The 20,717-nt window shown below is 38.6% G+C and overlaps 1 protein-coding gene across 1 annotated transcript; it reads left to right on the top strand.

Annotated features, from left to right (window-relative positions):
- Window positions 1-944: 944 nt before the first annotated feature.
- serinc5 (serine incorporator 5) lies at window positions 945-20,543 on the top strand. The gene is made up of 12 exons (XM_060883167.1): window positions 945-1,083; window positions 6,933-7,100; window positions 9,085-9,263; window positions 10,268-10,350; window positions 11,167-11,260; window positions 12,544-12,755; window positions 13,775-13,867; window positions 14,302-14,425; window positions 15,151-15,220; window positions 15,346-15,382; window positions 15,842-15,989; window positions 18,702-20,543. Exons 1-12 carry the CDS (start codon window positions 1,057-1,059, stop codon window positions 18,844-18,846), a joined length of 1,380 nt encoding a protein of 459 aa, XP_060739150.1. The 5' UTR covers window positions 945-1,056; the 3' UTR covers window positions 18,847-20,543.
- The last annotated feature ends 174 nt before the right edge of the window (window positions 20,544-20,717 follow it).

Raw genomic sequence — 20,717 nt, 5'->3', positions numbered from 1 at the left:
ACACATCAAAACACTCAGAACAATGAGGGGAACTTCCTCACGGGTATTCTGATGACGTCACGTGATGTCACGTGAAAATAACAAATTTGCACAACATGGGCATGTGACTTATCAAAACACTCAGCACAATAAGGGGACCTACCTCACGGGTATTCTGATGACGTCACGTGAAAACAAAAAACATTAGCACAAAATGGACATGTGGCATATCAAAACACTCAGCTCAAGGAGTGGAATTGCGTCACAGGTTTTCGGATGACGTCACCTGCTCGTCTCCACTTGCCTCCAAATGTTTTGGCACCCTAGCGCTCCACTAGATTTCACAAGGTTTATGTCCACTTGCCTCCAAAAAGCACCAGCCTTTGCGAATACTTGCCTCGTCAAAGCCAACATCAAAGTTTGTTGCGATGAACTTTATAAATCTAGTTATTATTATTATTATTATTATGACGTCACACCCAGACTGTACATGCAGATAGACGCTACTGAACCTCGCAATAAAGTTCATTCTGGTTCCCGAACAGGAATTATTTTCCCCAATAACTCTGGTTATAGGCTACAGGACAAACCATATATTCATAGCTCTCTCTATATTTTTTTTTTCAGGCGATTCCTATGTCTCTCTAAAACACAGCCTGTTGCACTAAATGTCGCACAAATGCACAAGATTCTCCTAGCAATCGATCTTGTTTCTCACATTACGAAGGCAAACGGTCCTTAGTATGTAGTTAACATTTGCGTATATTGTTAGCCGCTAACAATGTCTAGTAAGCTATAGTATCAAATTAGCATTTATGTAGCACGAGCTCTGTGGTGGTTGTTCCGATTGTGTCCTTGTTTTGGTGTGTAGCTTCCTAGATAGGGTGCAGGAGCCATGTTATCGAGGGCGCCTATAGAGGGAACACAGAGTGGAATCGAGACCGTCGTTTATTGTGTATTGGACACGCGCGGGGGAACGGTGCAGTGTGGCAGGGATTTTCTTCCTCCTCTTTCTGAGGAAAACATCTGTTCGGAGCTGTTCATGTAAATACGGATTTTTCGGACGGGTTTTTAAAGATGTGTTCCCCTTGCTGTTTATCTCAGGTGAGTGTCGGAGACGTTTAAACGTGTGAGGGAGAGATTTGAGGTAAAGAGCTGTAGCTTTTACTCGACTGTCTTATTTGGCTGGTTTTGTTTTGGACGTTTTTTTTTTGTTGTTTTTTTTTTTACAAAACTATCGCTAAGTAACTGCTTAGGTGTTGTAAATACGGATAAAATCTAAAAACGTCAAAACAAACCTTATTCTTCGTAAGTTATCTTGTCTCACGAATCTTTTGTCCGTGTGTAAAAAGAAGCGACGGGTTTATTCGGTTGTTAGCAAACAGGCTAATGGAAAGATATCAGTGCTCAAAGATCAAAGATCATCATATATATATATTTACACTGACTTTGTATTCAATTTATTTTAATTTTGTTAAATTCATGGTGTGGGAACTTTTGATAAGCTACAATAAGAGTTCGAGTTCAGTCAACACCGTTAAACTGAATGTACGTCTTTACAGCCAGCTGTGACTGCTGTTGTCCCAAAATACACCACCGTAAAGCATCATTAGCTTTAATATAAAGGAATAATCTCTTTCACACCAGTCACAAAACCATAAACTTGCATGTCACTGATTAGACGAACACGACTTTTAGGTTCAGACCTAATTACTGTGCCATGAAATCATCATTGATTAGATGTGATATTCTTCCCTATTTCATCCTTTACAGAAATTGGAACCTTGTTCCAGCACAAAACGAGTCCAAACTGACCAAATTTAGTCACAGGTAGCACAATTAGGCAACAGTTAAAGTAGAATGTAGCTGATCTGTGGAAAAGGAGAACAAAACATTTGTCAACATGATCTCTAACACATTCTCAGTGTGCTAATTTCTGCCTCAAGTGGCCCACATTTCCTTGTAGCCCCCTTTTGTGTGTTGCGTGATCCACGGGTGGTCTTTTCATTTCCTTGTTGGGTCCATGAGGCTGCTTGTTTGCATAAGATTAGCTGTGGAGAACGGCAGGCTGGCAGGCCTGGCTCATTAAAGGATAAGTCTGTCAGGAGTCACTGGCCCACAGGCGCCGGAGACAACCTCTCCACAGGGCATGATCGGATCACCCGCACCTTTTGTGCCCATTCACCTGATCACTTTCTTTTGTAGAATCAGGAGAAAACAAGTCTAGAGGTGTCTTTCAGATCCAGAAAAAGCTTTTCAGGACTGTTAAAAGGCACGCATACTGATTTGGAATCAGATGAATGCCTATGTTTAAAGCCAAAAACAACAGGAACAAGAAAAACACCCCATACATCAGAGATTAGGATGTGGGTCGTTTAGATTAGACTGAGACATTACAGCCTCTGAGATGCGCATTTTCCGGTATCTAGAACAAAGAAACATTTCTTGTTGTCCTTTGGAGGGTATTTTTATCTAAATAAAGTAAGCAGCCTGACTGGGTTGTGTCTGAGTAGTGCTTTGCTGGTGATAAGTTGGTGACTGCTTCATGATTCAGACAGAGTGATGTAATCTGTGTGCAACTAGGAGACCTCACTGGCATGTGAAATCCGTGAATTTACGAGAGATTTTTTTTTTTACATTTATAGTTATAGTGTAATAATTGTTGTAGATAAAGATAGCATGTATTACTGTATGAATTATCTAGAGTAGGGAAATTTATTGAAAACTTCTTGTTTACAATGGGAGTAAAAGGCCTGAATGTGGCTAGCAATTAAGTCCTTGGCTCTGTGTTGTTTTATGTAGCTTTGTGTTTTTTTTGTAGCACCATTGTCCTGGAGAAATGTTGTCTCATTCAAATGCACACTTTGCAAAGTTGAACTAAGGCCAGTTTTTTTCCCATACACCCAGACTTTTAGCACAGTGAGCGGATCCTCCCTTTAGTTAAACAGCAGATTGTTTTGATACCTTGTCACAGCTGAGATCTCAGCACTTGATTAAACTCCTCAGCACTTTTATATAAGAGAGCAGGGCTGGTGGCAGCATTACATTTTATTATTATATCACAACCTTAACACATAGTTTGTAGTGTATTGTATGACCATTTGTCACTGGTTTGTGTATGTAACATATTTAAGTTAGGTATCAGAGTCGTTATCAGGATGATGAGGTTGTGACTGAATGATCCACACTTTTGCAGTAGTAGTAGTAGCACCTCTTCAAGCAGTGGTGTGGGAAAGCATTGTGGGAAGTGCTATCTGTTGTCAGGCTGTTTTGGATTTCACACACGCCATCACATCTCATCTCATCTCATGTATGTGAGAGGCCACAGACTGAACTCTACTGCTGAAGGAAAATCGTTTACTCTTTTACTGTCTTTTCCCCCTAATGCTCCCCATTTGCAACTGAAAAAGACATTTCGCTCATCAGACAAATGATTGCAGAACAATCTCCATCCATCCATCAACGTCTTTAACCCATTGATCCGGGCCTGAAGGTGACCGTTTGAATGTTTAGTGTAACTATGGTCTCTGAAAGAAAGAAAAGTGTGTGTGTGTGTGTGTAAACAGTGCAGTAATACCAAGCCAAGCCGTGCACTTTCCCAGAGAACATGTCAGAGAAGGGTTTGTTTCAGCACTAGGTAAAATTTTTCCACGTTTCTACAGGGAGAATGGTGTATTTGTGGACCGTTACTAATAAAGATATTTAGTATTTATGTGGTTTGTCTTCAGGCCATTCTTTCAGTAAACAGTAAGTGACTGTTTTGAAGAATTTGGAAGAGGTTTGTCAGTATTGTTGTTTCCAGGCATAAGATAAAATGCATTTCAAGGTGCCGTGATTCATATGCAAAGATTGTTTGACGGCAAGGTGATGGTGTTTAGAATGATTGCCTCACACCTCTTGGGTTGGTGGTTTGATACCCAAATTGTCTGTAGTGTGTGTGTGGTGGCATCCTGTACATGGGGGGCTGCCCTGGGGTAGACTCCAGCTTTCTTGTGAGCCTGTGTGGGAAAAGTGCTACAATAAACAAATGGATTTTAGGTTAAATAACAAATTTGTGTCTACTGAAATCACAATGAATATTAAATAAACAAAAAAATCACGTTTCATCGTTGTTGTTTTTTTGTAACCACTGTCGCATTTTATGGGAATTTTTCTCTGATAGTGTTTTATTAACTCTACAATACAGTGGTATTAAGTCATGTTAGTTTGATTACCTAATACAACATTAAGGGACTTATTTAGATTGCCATACATCATAATATTATATTGTCAGCTCCCACTTTTTGGCTTCCTCAGTTATGATCCTGACTGAGTTAAACATGGGTCTGAACAGCACACTGGGGCCTGTACTTGCCATCTCAGTGAATTTTTGATTTCTCTGTCCCCTAAATACAGTAGTTGCCATCAGCCTCATCAACAACGTGCCAGTAGCAGCTTTCTCAGGGTAAAAGTGTCATTAATAGCTGCAAAACATCTGAATCTGCCATCGCAGTGTGGTGCTAAACAGCTGATGAGCTTCCAGAGAAGGTCAGCTTTGTGCTTTCGTTTTCATTCCATTCTGTTTATCGATGAATTGTTCCAGCAAGATGGATTTTTTTGTGTTGGATTATGGATCATAAACATGGTACTGCTTTTGAAAATAAGCACATGTGAGCTGATTGAGAAAAAGAACAACAAATGTAATCCTTCAAAGCAGAAAGATCAGAGTAGGAAATTGTTCAAATGAAAGCTTTACTGTGGAATCCTGGTCTCAGTGTGGAAATTACTGTTGTTTCTCAAGCTGAAACTTTTCCATGTAGTTGTAAAAATTCTCATCCACTGCGTTTTCCACTCTGGGGGAGTTTCCCAACAATACAAGTGAACGATACAAAGCCAAGAGGACTTCTGGACTTGAGAAGCTCTCAAGCTTTATTGTGTTGGATTCATGGTGCAGGTTAGTGTCCACATCACCTTTAACCCAGACCTCTTTGGACAGCTGGAAAGCACAAAAAGGAGGCTTTGGGAAAGGGCTTTGGAAGGGTTTTATTACTGTCTCAGTTGGAGGTAGTGGGGGATGGGCTTTCTCAAGGACGAAGGAGCTTCTTACAAGCATGAACCCAAGCACCTGCATGTTGAAAGGCCACAGAGAAATGAAGGCTTTCAGACCAGCCACCTGTCATCTTTAGCAGAACGAGTCACTATCAGCTTTTCTACCACTGTCTAGATCACATTACTGGAATTTCTTTTGTCCTTTGTGTCACTCTGTAGATTTCTGTCTCACATGGGTTAGACCTTTACCACACAAATAAACCTGTAATTGTTTATGCAAAAAAGAGCTCACAAGTCACAGACAAATACTTTTCTAGCCTTTCTGAGCACAAACACTTGTTCTAATTTCATTTCGATCCCTTTGTTGATTCATCTACAGTGTTGGACTTTACAAGTGTGGCAAAACACAATCCATACAGAAACCTGTTAATCACATACATGACTTTTCTATCAAATTCAATGTAAATGGGAATATTTCTGCAGTAAAGTCTCCTAGCAGCAGGTCTTTTAGAGGTTAGGTGCAGGTCTGCAGGAAAGTAACAATGAAAGCACAATCCGTCAGAAAACACAGTCAATGTTAACCGTGTGAATCTGTTTCAGAAGATAAAATGCACATCTCCATTAAATGATTCCGTGTGAGTCAGTTGGATTCAGGTCGAGTTTAAGCTTTCCACTTTTAGGAAAGGACTTTATACTTTGTTAGTCCACGACATAAGCATTGCTGCATTTTTTTTTTTTATTAATTCAAGTCATGAAAAAATCTGATGCTGGAACAACTGTATATATATTCATGAACATTTAGATGATAACAGGACGTGTCATAGGTGGATTTTATTTAAGTTGTGCATATAGCATTTAATGTCACAGTTTCCTTTTGCTTTTTTGTTAAAAAGTGAAATATTTTTCTGTTGACTTGGTGTGTTTGCGTATTAATCTCAGCGGTGCCAGCCAATCACAGGCCCCTGTAAACAGTGTGGTTAGAGGTTTTTACTGAGAGATTTGTGCTGCCCTGTGATGTAACATGAACAGCAGATCAAACAGAGGTGCTATGCTGGAGTTCACGTGTCTCAGCGGAATAACCGGATGGTCTGTTTTCCTCATGTTGAATAATAAGTGAATAAATTAGTGTCTACAAATCAACCGTGACTAAATTATTAGGTGTAAATCTTAATAAAATAGCTTTCAGCTGTTCATTGAAATTCTGAATTTCAAACCTTGAAAATAAAGCAGGAATTATTTGAAGCATTTGTAAGACTTTCAAGCATTTTTTTTTATTTTAAATTCATTCCTAACTACATTTCTACACAACATTATGGCTAACTAACATTGCTTTCATCAGCCCCTAAACAGCATGTAGCTGCTTTATCTGCACCCCTCCCTGTCTGCAGACAGGAAATGAAAAAGATAAAGACTCTCCCAGACCGTGTGTACTGCTCATATGTGCGCTTAGGGTGTTTAATGGTGTTGAAGGCATTCACGGTTGTGCGTGAAACTCTCTGTGCTGATGAGCTCAGATTCATAGTAACAGCCTTGTCCTAGAGTAGCTCAGCTGTCCAATAGCAGCTCATCATTTCTGCTGCTAGGAGCGAAATCAACCAATGAGGTGTGTGTGTGTGTGTGTGCGCGCGCGCCTGTAGTTGCAGCATGTAATTCCTCTGCTGAATTTGCTCACTGGTTTAGCTGACAAGAAATGTAATAGTCTGTCTTTTGAGAGCAAAATATACCCAAAGACATGGACTATCCTAGACTAGACTATACATTTCTCATTAGTTTTTTTTTAACTCTAAGCAGATCTAACTGTTATGACAATTAAAATCAAAATGGCTTAAGTCATAAAGAGTCCCTGTAACAAAAACAGCCATTATACATTTGTATATATAAAGCTGACCATGTTGAAATGTTGTCTTGTTCCTTTCCTCCCATAGTTGGCCTGCTGCTGCGGTTCAGCTGCCTGCTCACTGTGCTGCTCCTGTTGTCCCAAGATCAAGCAGTCGACAGGGACACGCTTCATGTACGCTCTCTACTTCATGCTGGTCACAGTCATCTGCGTGATCATGATGTCACCCACCGTGGAGATGCAAATGCGCAATAATGTGAGATTTTTCAGGTCTTCTGCCTACTTCATAATGCCACTCATCACTTTCTCATCATGTAGTAGCCTTACCCATGATTACTGCAAGCTTTTGAAATATCACCTGCTTTCCTAGTGACAACCTTTTTTCCCCCTAAGTTGGATGAAATATACATGAATATGAAATTGCACCTCTCCTCATGTCCTTCCATCATTCCACCATATGTATTTACTAGTTGTTATTAGAAAGGCTTACATTAGTCTCAGATAAACACAGCTGGGTTTTCAGTATCTTTTAATCGAGTTAAATTTGTTTTCTCATCTCTTAATGTAACAGTAGACAAGACTAAAATGAGCTAACTGCTGACTGTCAGTCACCTGGGCACCTTATTGCTGATAAGTCATAAAGTGACAGTATGATGTAATATTTGTTACCGTTGTCATACGGCCTTCTTTTACTCACCTCGTACACATCAGTCCTTGTGTTCTCCCATGTCGGAGAAAACAGCTCATGACAGTTGACAGAGCTAAAGGTAACCTGTCCTTCAAAGTGCTCCTTTTATCTCTTCATCTCTATATTGTGACATATATATGAAACTGTTTGAATTAACTGCAAGTTTCCTCTCTCACATACTCGTGGATCTGCAAGTGGGAAAATCTGTCCAAAAGCAAAGATTACAGCCCTTCTTCAGAAAAAGATCTTTTAACCACAACAAAACAACAAGCACTGTTGCTGTGGTCTTTCAGACACTTACTCATGAGGAAGACTAGCTTTAGAAATGTGAAGTCTCTATCTACAGTCAGCCAGCACACTAGTCCAAACCACAGCCATACAGAGAACAGTGCAGCACCGCGGGAGAATAATAGGCATGGTGACGCTTGCTGTGCCGTCTACGTAACAACCCTAGCAGGATTTTTTAGACTTTACAAAGTGCACAAAACAGACTGCTTATTATTTTCTTCTCCTCACTGAAATTGGGATGAATCCATGCGATCCAGAGAGATGGTCAAACAGGAATGTTGTAACACTGTGTAGTGTGGACCCAGCCATTATGTTCTGGCCAAACCTTTCTTTTTGTCCTTCCACTCGCCCTTTGCATGCCCGCTGTGTAAATGCCAAGCAAGAACAAGAGCCTGTAAAAGTCGAGCTCAACCCAAGGCTGCCTGTTGTGAAAAGCATTAAATGAGCTTAGAGTGATGAAAGAAAGAGAAATGGATCTTCTGAATGTGTTTTTTCCCTTAACTGTTCAGATCTAAACAGTAAAATATCACAGAACTGCTTGTTTTATGTGATGGAAACTTAGGATTGAACACCTTTCTTCTTTTTTAGAGAATGTTTTATTTCACAGACCACAAGCAAGGAGCAAAAATATAGGGCTTGCACCCAGTTTAGCATTCTTCTAGACAAAACCGTTTATGGTTGTACTTGCTCTCTCTAAAGACCAGACACTAAAAAAATGCCAGTTGTGTGGTTGTGTCTAACTTTTTCATTTACCCTGAACCAGTTTTAATGTAAGCATGTGATCAAAGGGAAGAGGATTATTTATTCATGCTCATCCATTATTCATTTATCATTCACTGTCTTCAAGTGAACATCTCTGTCCTGTGTGGTTGCTGTGCAAAGAACAATTGCTTTTGGGAGCCAGATAAAGCTTTTTGTCCTCATCCAATTCATTTCATTATCAAATAATGTAAATGAATATTTAAAAGGTAATACTGATATGTACGTGCCACATTAGTCACTGGTTTGTTAGCATTTTGACACAAATGGGAATTGTGCTTTTTTGTGTAGCATTACTCGGTATTCCTTCTGTACAATCTTATGGATATTTGAAAGATTTTGATATTTGAGATTCATTTTTTTTTTTTTTTAAGATTTAAAAAATTGAAACAGTATTTCATGTAATTCCATAAGTAAAGTGATTGGCTTCTCCATACAGAGTAGTTTTCTTATCTACAATGTTTATTTTCCGCACAAGCAGTAATTCTGTATCAATCTGTTATAGATTCCCTTTTATCAAGAGATTTGTAAAAAGCTGAATGCTGGAGAGAACTGCAGCGCTCTGGTCGGCTACTCCGCCGTCTACAAAGTCTGTTTTGGCATGGCGTGCTTCTTCTTCTTCTTCTCCATGTTCACCATCCGAATACAGAGCAGCGTAGGGTGTCGGGCGGCTGTACACAACGGGTAAGAAGTATAGTTTATTTACCTTACAAGCTAGCCTTGCCTTCTCTGTCACCCTCTGCAGCCATCTCAGAGTCACCGGAGGTCCACAAGGCCATGTCTCATTTGGCTGGCTTTTTCATTCACTCCACATGTTCTGTTTCACGCTCCTCCTTCAACTCCATTACTCGCCCACTCCCACTGCACTGAATAGTGGTATTAATTAAACGCCCGTCCGGAGGAAATTTCATTAGGAGGCGAGCTTTATTCTCCTCATACGCAATGGCTTGGGTCCTGACAAGAGCTCTACACTTTGCAATAATTGGACCTTTGTGTTGTATGCAAATGGTGTGAAGGAGAAGATGAAGTGGCTTGAGGTCAAAGGCATGCAGGAAAGAACAGAGTAAATGCCTGCTGTCTTCAAACAATAAATCCAGAATAGAACCCTGTCTTTCTAAACACTTTTCTAAAATACATGCCATAGTAAACAAGTAAGAGAAATGTTCAGAATCAGACAGGTTTTCATGGAGAAGTAATATTTGTGTATGATAAGCCATGCAGCTAAGTTTTGGAAATATTTTACCCTGAATGTTTTTTTTTGCCTTCAATAATCCATGTCCACTAGCATGTGGTTGTGCCCTGATTACTTTTAGCATCATCATCTCTTTATCTCATGAATACTTGCTGAAAGGAGAAGACCCCATTCAGTGCTTGTACTGCAGCATTCCCCTTACTGTCAAGCATATTTTGTTGCACTGTCCTGCGCATAATGACCACAGAAGGTTATTTTATGAGGCCAATTCATTTAAAGAGCTATTTTATGAGGTTTCATCAGAAAAAGTTTGAGTTTCTGTCATATATTAATGTAAAAAAATTTCATCTAAGTTGTCTATATTTGTCTATGTTTATTTCTTTGTGATTTTAGGGTATTTTAGTTTTTATTAACCGTTCTTGCCATGAAGATAGCCTCAATAGCTGACATGGCAGTAAATTATAGCAACTAACTAACTCTCTTTATCTCCATCCAGATTCTGGTTCTTGAAGTTTTTGACTTTGCTAGCCTGCTGTGCAGGAGGCTTCTTCATACCTGGTGAAGAGAAGTTTCTCGAAGGTATTGTATTGCTGCTTTTTATTATTTTTGTTCTCTCTCACTCTTATTCACTCCCTGTTTGTCGTAGCTATTGGCTACCACTTGTACCTTTCATGAGCTTTGAACCTGCTATGTAATGACTTAGCAGGTGACTCTTCATTTTCCTGAACTGAGATCCTGAGTTGCAGAAACTTCGGAAATGTCCTTGAAGAGTGCATGAAAGCAAATGTTTGTTTTATGTTTACTTGTCTTTGTAGTATATGATGTTACCTAGGACTGTGGTGATGATTTACCTCAACGCTGTTGAATTCTTGATTTCTGATTGGTCAGAAGGGGGTTAAGATTTTTGTACTTGAACAATAATTTGATCTTCAAGATCCAGGTTTATATTGAAGCACTGGTTCTAAAACTTTATCTAATACACAGGGACTTTTTTTCTCCAAGATGTTTATTTTGCAATATGTTGGATGGCATGTAAAGTATCAGCATTCTGTAACAGTCAGAGACGACAGACACAGGAAAGTCTTCATAGTGTGAAGGGCTTCATGGTTTCAAGTTTTTTTCTATATAAGTTTGTCCAGATTGTTTGATAATCAAACCAACAGCACTTTTGTTACAGTCCTATGATCCTACATGGTGTAAAAAGCAAAAAGTGTCCTTCACATGTTTCTTTGTGAGTTATGTAGTTGTTGTCAGTAGAAGCGAGCAGCAGTCTGGAAAGCTGCCATCAGCACAGAAAGTGGGAGTCACAGAAATAAAAGAAGTGTTGAGACTGACAGCTCAATGTTCTCTCTCTCTTTCTCTCTCTCTCCTTCCCTCATCTCCCTCCCTCTACAGTGTGGCGTTATGTGGGAGCTGCCGGAGGCTTCCTATTCCTAGTAATCCAGCTCATGCTCCTGGTTCAGTTTGCTCACAGATGGAACCAGAACTGGTAAAATGAATCTCTTGCCATTGTTCTTCTGATCCTCTCTCAGACATGCTATATCAGCGACGGAAAATCATTCACTGGGAAAGTGGTTCCCATCTCTGCATCCCAAATTTTTTTAGGAAAACATAAGCACAACTGGAATTCATTACACAGTGTAGAGGGAGGGTATTGTACTCTGTCCAGCTGTAATTTCCATAGTAAGGGAGGCTGCGTAGTTGTCTGTCTGGGTGGTCTGGTTTTTATACACTGTATGTTTGTAATATAGAATATGTACAGCGGTAATAAATGGAAAGAAAACCATTTGTAAACTGAGCATTCAGAACATTGAGTTTAATAATATGGTGCTGTAGGTGTGGCCTTCTAAAGCTTTTAGCATGTAAGGTTCAGGATGGTCATTTCTGGAAACAAATGCACACATTAGCTTTGCTTTGTGGCTTAGTTTAGGTTTCCAGGAAACAAAAACATGGGGCTGGGTGACACACTGGAGCTTTCAGTGGCACAGCACACAAGCTAATGGATTTACAATTCATCCACACCTTCAGTCCATTGTTATATTTCAGAAACTCTGAATGTTCTAAACTGTGCTTTCATATACGAGCAGTACAACCATATAAATAATTGTAAATGAACCACGTTACTGTAAATGAACCACGTTACTCAGATGGCATGTTCCTCTGTTTCCTGTTTGCTTTAGAGAAGTGGCAAGACAACTAGAGTGATTCAATCACGTGAACAGACTTTTCATTTCTGTCCCCCGAAGCACAGTATTCTGTTGGGAGATTTTTGCAGCGTCACATGCTTATGCATCACCTGTGCTTAGTTTTTTGCAAGTAAAAACCGAAACAATCCAGAGAAACAATCCAGAGGAAGCACATGGTAGAACCAAAAGGCAGAATCATTTCCTCATTTCCTGTTCACAGTAAGCACTGTGGTAAAGGAAGGCTCTACTATACTGTGTCATCAGTGTCATCATGTCAGAAACGAGTTTGTGGATGTGCTATGACATAAAGATGGCACTGGTGAGGGGTACAGAAAACAGAAATCACTATAACTCCACTAAAATTCATTCTTGTAGCCACAGCTTCCCTAAAGCTGACTGACTAAAAAAAGCTTTAATGGCTTCAGTAAACAAATATCATTGACAAATTTTATGTTCATAAAATGAACCTTAGTTCTTAATTCTAAAAAGTTTTTTTCCTTCACTAAAAAAAGTGAGATTTGCTACTGTAGGGTTTCATGGCCAGTTAATTAAACATTGTTTTTTTCCCCTTCCTGTTCCTCTGCAGGAGTTCAGGTGTAGATCACAACAAGTTGTGGTACGCAGCGCTGGCCCTGGCCACGTTGGTGCTCTTCTCTGTGGCAGTGGGTGCTCTGATCTTTATGATCATGTACTACACACACCCTGAGGCCTGCTTCCTCAACAAGGTCTTCCTGGGGGTGAACTCAGGTTTATGCATCATCGTCTCACTACTGGCCATTTCACCCTGCATTCAGACATGTGAGTCAGCGTGACAGGAAGTCCCAGCATTCACTTCTTCTTTTTTTTCTTCTGTTTTTGGAATTTAAATAGACGTGGGCCAGCTGCCTTGTTCTCAGGAAGAATGATATCTGCCATATGATCAGTTTTGTCTAGATTTATGTTTATAGTACTTTTATTACAGGTCTTCCAGAAGTAGCAAAGGGTTATGGGTCGCAAACACGCAAACTGTCATCCTTACAGATATATGATCAGATTACAGTGGTCCTTCTAGTGTTGGATGTGTTTTTGTGCCCCATGATGTCTTAAGTTGTTACTTTTTAGGGTAAAAAACTTTCAATGTTATTTCAAAGTCTACCTAATTGCTGGGTTATATCTGATGACATGTAAAGGTCACATGGGTTTCCATGGTGGAAATGCACCAGCACCCTGGCGACTGATCACCATTTCATACACATGAACAGTTTTGAGACTGCATAGCATTGTGGAGAGGGACAGCACAGAGCAGAAATGGAGAATTTTTAAGGCTGAAGACAGAAATACACACATCCATATGACTAATAAAGACAGTCAGATGATATCTGTTTGGTGCACTTGGTGTTAAAATGAAAGTGGTTGTGTGCCTTCCCCCTCCTACCCTTATTTGGTTGAAAAACGTCTCCTGTAACTATAGAAACATACTGTATTACATCATGTATTATAATGCAAGCAATAGATTAGCAGCAGCTACAGTTAATTAAATAATGTACAGTATGTTTCTATAGTTACAGGAGTTTTTCAATTAAGATTGAAAACAAACTGATACTGTATGTGCTGTAAACACACTGAAATAATGGCGGCTTCTCTTCTGTTCCATACCCTTCAAAAACAAAGGAAAGAAGATATATATTTCTTTCTTTCTTTCTTTTGTAGCTTTCTTTCTTTCATAGCTTTCATAGCTTTCGTAGATTTCTTTCTTTCGTAGCTGACTATTGTGTATGCTGTTAGTTTGTGTCTGGTGCTAATGTGAAGCAAACATGTTTCATGTGCTGTCCTCACAGTCCAGCCAACCTCAGGCCTGCTCCAGCCTGCAATCATCAGTGTCTATGTCATGTACCTCACCTTCTCAGCACTGTCCAGCAAGCCCATTGAAAGTAAGTAACTGTGTCTGTGTATCTCTGTGTGGGTCTGTGTGTATCTCTGTGTGTGTTTGTGTGTATCTGTCTGTGTGTTTTTGTGTGTGTATCTGTCTGTGTGTGTATCTGTCTGTGTGTGTATCTGTCTGTGTGTATCTGTGTGTGTGTTTGTGTGTATCTGTCTGTGTGTTTTTGTGTGTGTATCTGTCTGTGTGTGTATCTGTCTGTGTGTTTGTGTGTATCTGTCTTTGTGTTTTTGTGTGTGTATCTGTCTTTGTGTTTTTGTGTGTGTGTATCTGTGTCTTTTTCATTGTGCCTATGTGTATGTATTGGTATTGTTTCACAGGTTTGTGTGGTTGCAGAAATGGAGTCCCAAATGTAGTTTTATAGACGTTGTTACCGCATTCTTCCATCTCAACTCTCTCTCTCCCCCCCCCCCCTCTCTCTCTCAGTGGTGGAGCACAATGGAAAGAACGAAACTGTCTGTGTCTTTAAAATATCTGGATCAGATGTGGACAGAAATGTAGCGACGGGTGTAGGAACGGCAATTTTATTCGGCTGCGTGCTTTATTCATGGTATTAACCTTTAATTTCATTCATTCATTTTTACAATTTTGTGCTCATGTTTTTGTCTCCTTTGAGCTTTTTTCACCCATAGTAACTCCCATGTAGTTTAGCCATTAAAGCAAATCCCCTCAAAGAAATAACAGATCATTTAAAAGGGTGTGTAGAGAGACCAGTCTCAAAAGTACCAAAAACATGCAATTATCTGGTTAAGACTGTGTTCATTTGGACATAAAAACAGGTATCCCTGCTGAAGCCAAAGCACAGATTAAAGCCTTCTTCATTTAGCTCGTACAAAATGGAGGAGACTCACATGTGTTTCACATTAAAAGCAGACATGTCTATTCAAGATGTCTCTAAGGCCTGAGGTTCTATTTACACACAGCCGGTACTGGTGGAGACATGCGTATATTCTCAGCTCGACTTGAAATGATTTTTCCATAGTTTCAAGTTGTTTTTTTTTGTTGGTTTTTTTCCCCCACCCACAGAATGCAGTAGGAAATATACTTAAAAGAAAGGGTACTTTCAGCTAATGATATTTTAGTTTCTTTAGCATAAAAGGTCTAAATTCCGAAGAAAGGTTCTGCTAAAAGACCAAATGAGATTGTTCTGTTCAGTTTTATGTGTAGACTATTTTTAATCGTAGACATTAGCTCTATAGAAACCAAATATATACTTCCCAAACGAGCAGGTCTGAGGTGAAGGTGACAGGTTTATTTACTTCTTTCTTTGTACAGTTTGACCTCCACTACAAAGAGGAGCTCAGCAGCATTACGAGTGTACCGAAACTCCATGCAAGAAAATGAGGTCTGAGTTCTTTACCTTGAAATAGTTTGTATGTTGAATACAATAATGATCTGCTTTGGTTTCATTACTAAAGTTTCAAAAAAAGATGAAATATATGATAAAGTAATCTGTCATCATCCTTTCAGAGAGCACGTTGCTGCTTCTGCTGCACTGACTTTGCAGGTAAGAATGAATTTATCCTCACTTTATTCACTTATTTTATTTTTATTTTTATACATACATAAAAATAGCACAGATTATATAGATAGATAGAGAGATTGTTTCTGATTGAGAAAAAATTGTTTTGTGTTTAAAATAATCTGAGCCAAGGCCTGTGCTAGAAAGCTTGATGGTGCCTCCCTGTGGTCATGCAGGACACAGACACTTGGAAGAAGAAGAAGCCTTTATTGTGTTATATATACATTACAGCACAATGAGATTCTTTCTTCGCTTATCCCAAATTTGGAGATTTGGGTCAGTGCACAGGGTCAGCCATGATACAGCACTGCTGGAGCAGTGAGGGTTAAGGTCCTCACTCAAGGGCCCCAATAGTGGCAGCTTGGCAGTGCTGGGGCTTGAACCCTGATCCTCTAACCACTTTACTCTACAGTCAGTGCTGATGGAACTGTGGATTTGTTGCAGATGACTATGAGGAGGAGGAGAAGGCTGCAGGTGGACAGAATGTCTTTTATGATGAGAAAGAGGGTACTGTCTACAGCTATGCCTACTTCCATTTTGTCTTCTTCCTTGGCTCTCTCTACGTCATGATGACGGTCACAAACTGGTTCCAGTAAGTCATTTCCACACAAGGAATTTTACTACAAACCGATTATCCCAAATGTTTGCGACTTTTTTTAACAATAAGAGAAAAAGACTTTATAAGTTTTAAGTTTCATCTCAAATGAAACACCATGTCAGATGGATGATCTCAGAGAGCTCCTGATTCAGCTTTAAAAAATTCTAGCTAGGAATCTTCGTTTAAGAGTAATTCAGGACCAGTGACGGATTAACTCTGAGCAAGGTAAAGACAACTACAACCCCAGGCAAAAAGTATGGAATCACCCCTCTCAGAAGATGTTCATTCAAATGTTTAATTGTGTAGAAAAAAAACACAAGCACATATATGCCACAAAACAATTTTCACTCAACAATCCAAACTTCTGGCTGTATAAAACACTTAAAAAAACAAAGAAAGATAACAATAGTCAATTACAACTGTTTTTACAGATCAAACAGAGGCAAAAAAATATGGAATCACACAAATCTGAGGAACATTATATGGAATCACCATGCACTTTGCATTTGCAAAACAAACACCTATATCTGATTACAACTGCTAATTTGTCTGCAGTTAAAAAAGAGTGCTTGCATACATTAGTGATGTGTTGAACCAAGATGATTGACATAACACATGGCTCCAACACAAGAGATGTCAGTTGAAACAAAGGAGAGGATTATCAAACTTCTCGAAGAAGGTAAATCTTCATGGAATGTTGCAAAAGATGTTGGTTGTTCCCAGTCAGCTGTGTCTAAAGTCTGGACCAAGTACATATCAAATGGAAAGGTTGTAAAAGGGAAGCGTACTGGTAGACCAAGAAAGACATCAAAGTGCCAAGACAGAAAACTTAAAGCAATATGCCTTGAAAACAGAAAATGCACAACAAAACAAATGAGGAACAAATGGGCAGAAAGTGGAGTCAATGTCTGTGACTGGACTGTAAGAAATCGCCTATAAGAAATGGGATTTACATACAGAAAAGGCAAACGAAAACCATCATTAACATCTAAACAGAAAAAAAACAAGGTTTCAGTGGGCTAAAGAAAGACAATCTTGGACTGTGGATGACTGGATGAGAGTTATATTCAGTGATGAATCACGAATCTGCATTGGGCAGGGTGATGATGCTGGAACATTTGTTTGGTGCCGTTCCAATGAAATTTATAAAGATAACTGCCTGAAGAAAACATGCAAATTTCCACAATCATTAATGATATGGGGTTGTATGTCAGGTAAAGGTATGGGAGAGATGACAGTCATTACATCTTCTATAAATGCACAAGTTTATGTTGAGATTTTGGACACTTTCTTAGTCCATCAATTGAAAGGATGTTTGGTGATGGTAGCATCATTTTTGAGGATGATAATGCATCGTGCCATAGGGCAAAATCTGTGAAAACATTCCTACAGGAAAGACATATAATGTCAATGGCATGGCCTGCAAATAGTCCGGACCTCAATCCAATTGAAAATCTGTGGTGGAAATTAAAGAAAATGGTCCACGACAAGGCTCCAACCTGCAAAGCTGATCTGGCAACTGCAATAAGACAAAGCTGGAGACAGACTGATGAAGTATACTGTTTGTCATTAGTTAAATCCATGCCTCAGAGAATTCAAGCTGTTATAAAAGCCAGAGGTGGTGCAACAAAGTACTAGTAGTGTTTTTATTTGGTGATTCCATATAATTTTCCTCAGATTTGTGTGATTCCATTTTTTTTGCCTCTGTTTGATCTGTAAAAACAGTTGTAATTGATTATAGTTGTCTTTCTTTGGTTTTTTAAGTGTTTTATACAGCCAGAAGTTTGGATTGTTGAGTGAAAATTGTTTTGTGGCATATATGTGCTTGTGTTTTTTTTCTACACAATTAAACATTTGAATGAACATCTTCTGAGAGGGGTGATTCCATACTTTTTGCCAGGGGTTGTACTTCTGATCTTATAGAGGAGGCGAGGCTGACTCCCTTGCTAGGTATGACAAGTTCTTTTGAAGACTGTGATTAAAAAAATATACATAAATAAGAGTGCTTTTAAAATGTGTTATAAGCCTTAACTTTGTTTCTATGCGAAGATATTTGTGGCTGTATCGTGTAGGGATTACGTTTGAGACGAGTGTTTTAAAGATGCGCTGACATCAGTATGTTACAAATATAACAAATGTAATGTAAATGAAAACATCTCCGACACCGAGCCGAAATGTCATAGAGCCATATTCTATCATTTCTGCTGCTATGGCATTTCAGCTCTGTTTCAGAGATGTTATTTCTAATTGATTTGATGATGGATCACAAAAATAATCCCTACATGATCTAATCTGTAGCATCTTATTAACTCACTGTCATTATTAAATATTGTACATTATACAGTACATTTCTTCTCTTCACTTTTTTTTGGCCATTTTCTAATCTGCTAAAAGCCTCTTAAGTCCTCCTCACTACTCCTAAGACTTTGACCTTAAGCGCTCTTTTAAGGGTTAAGATGCATTGTGAATAACATTTACTGGGATCATCTAATTTTAAGGGGAAAACCTTCACATTTCTAAGAATTCTAAGAATCATCAAGCGTTCGACTTAAGAAAGGGGCAAATGTATTGTCCAGAAAGTCGTGTTTGCATTATTAATCAATCCGAACAGATTTAGTTCTCGATATAACGAAATCAGTTCTTGCCTATACCTCACTGACACACCTGAACTGATTTCCTGTGCTTCCTGTGTGTGTTGCTTTGCAGTTATGACAATGCTAAGATAGAGAGATTGTTGGAAGGCAGCTGGTCAGTGTTCTGGATCAAGATGGCATCTTGCTGGGTTTGTCTCTTCCTCTACATGTGGACCCTGGTGGCCCCTATGCTCTTCCCAAAGAGGTTTGAAGCATAAAGGCAGTCTCCAGCTCCGCAGCACATATGTCCTACCACTAAAGCGCTCTGTTTATCTTCTGTTACCTCTCCTTAAAGGTTCCATCTAAATGTTTTTACTTGTACTCTAAACTGCCTGAAACCTTAAAGACAGACCAATGGAGATTTGTTACATGTTTGGGTTTTGATGTTCTTTTGCTTTCTTGGTATTCAGGAGGACATTGTGTTTTCTTTTTTTTTTGATAAGGAAATAGAAACCATGAGGGTATGAAAGCAAAGCCAATTGCTCAGGCTCTCTTCACTGTTACTGTCTTGTGGGTTACATTTGCATCTTTTGATAGATAAAGTATTCTATGCAAGTCAACCAAGAGCATGTGTTTAATTCCAATCTCCATCCATTTTGTGTGTTCATGTTTGTCTTTATATGCCATTTTCATTTTTATATACTATTCATACCAAAATGCTAGATAGCTATGAAGAACATTATTTCCAAGTGTATTATATATGTTTTAATAGCCTAACAGAATAAAATAATTGTTTGGGAACGCAAACATTCCTGGGGCATTCTCCCTTTAAGTTTAGGCTTCTGAACATTTAATTCACTAATGATGATGAGCGGCTTGTATTGATTGTCAGACTGGCTCTGTGTGCTAAAATGATAAAGGTTCTCACAGGTACAGCTAGCTTGGTGGTGATCATGGTCATTCCATTGCTTTATTCTTTAGCATTACATCCAAATGTGCCTTGGATGCTCTAAATTATTTGACCATATTAGAGCCGTACTCATGCTCAAGACTTGCATGGATTCCTCCCAGTGTAAATAAGATCCATTTTTCACTCTGCACTACATGTAAAGTCATTTTATGCAAAATGCTCCAAATTTGTTTAATTAGTCAGAAATTGTTTAATGAAGGATACTGAAGTGTTTTGTTAGTTTAAGCTTACAGCTTAACAGTACCCTGTAAGGGTTGTGTTTGCATTCGCTTTATCTGTTTGACACGTGTGTTTATGACGTGTGTGTATATGTGTATGTCACTAGTGAGAAGGACATGCGTGAAACAAAATATTGAACTGGAATTTTTTTTTTCATTCTTTTGTTGTTGTATTTATGTTCCACACGTTGCATATTGGTTTGGATTTGAACATTGGCATTACCTCTAACAATTAAAAGGAAGTAAAAATTTGTGATCCTGTGTTGCTTTTCTTAAATACGAAGTATCAGTACAGCTGAAAATGCAAAGCAGTCAACATGTGAGCTTCTCTGAGTTACCACTATATGAACACTGTATTCAATATATCTCTTACTGAGGTATAAACAAATGAGCCGAAAGTTCACATGGAACTTAAACATATATTGATGCTTTGCTTTTTAACAGTCTAAATGAGTCGTTTTCAATTATTTTTAATTAAAAGCACATTTTAGGTTTTAGTTTCAAACCTAATTTAATTTAAAAATATACACAATTTCTGACTATCAAGATAAATGCAGACCTGCTTTATTCTCTGTCTACATGTATATCTGTGAACTATTTGGTGCTCTATATTGTCACATGGTATGTAGATGAAATGAAACAGAATATGCTAAAGATGAAAACTAGATCTTTTGTGAAACGATATCCGATTTCTTTTATTGTTCAAATAGGACCACTTTACGCTATTTACAATGCTCTCATGTTCCTGTGTTTATATTCAATTTTGCATGGCATGGACTTACTTTTTTGTACATATGTTTACAAAAAGTATGAGCTTCATTTAAAAAAAAAAGGCCTTTTTATGTTGTTTTCTTACTTAAATATTTAGGTAAATATTTGGAGAAAATTGTTACAGACCCAAGTTTAATTGTGCAAGAGAAATCCTGTACTTTTGTTTGTTTGACCTTTAAATAATAAATAA

Source organism: Tachysurus vachellii, chromosome 12 (assembly GCF_030014155.1).
Source record: "Tachysurus vachellii isolate PV-2020 chromosome 12, HZAU_Pvac_v1, whole genome shotgun sequence".
NCBI classification, from domain to species: Eukaryota; Metazoa; Chordata; class Actinopteri; order Siluriformes; family Bagridae; genus Tachysurus; species Tachysurus vachellii.
The sequence above is the reverse complement of the archived record's forward strand: the minus strand, read 5'-3'. Positions and strand labels throughout refer to the sequence as shown.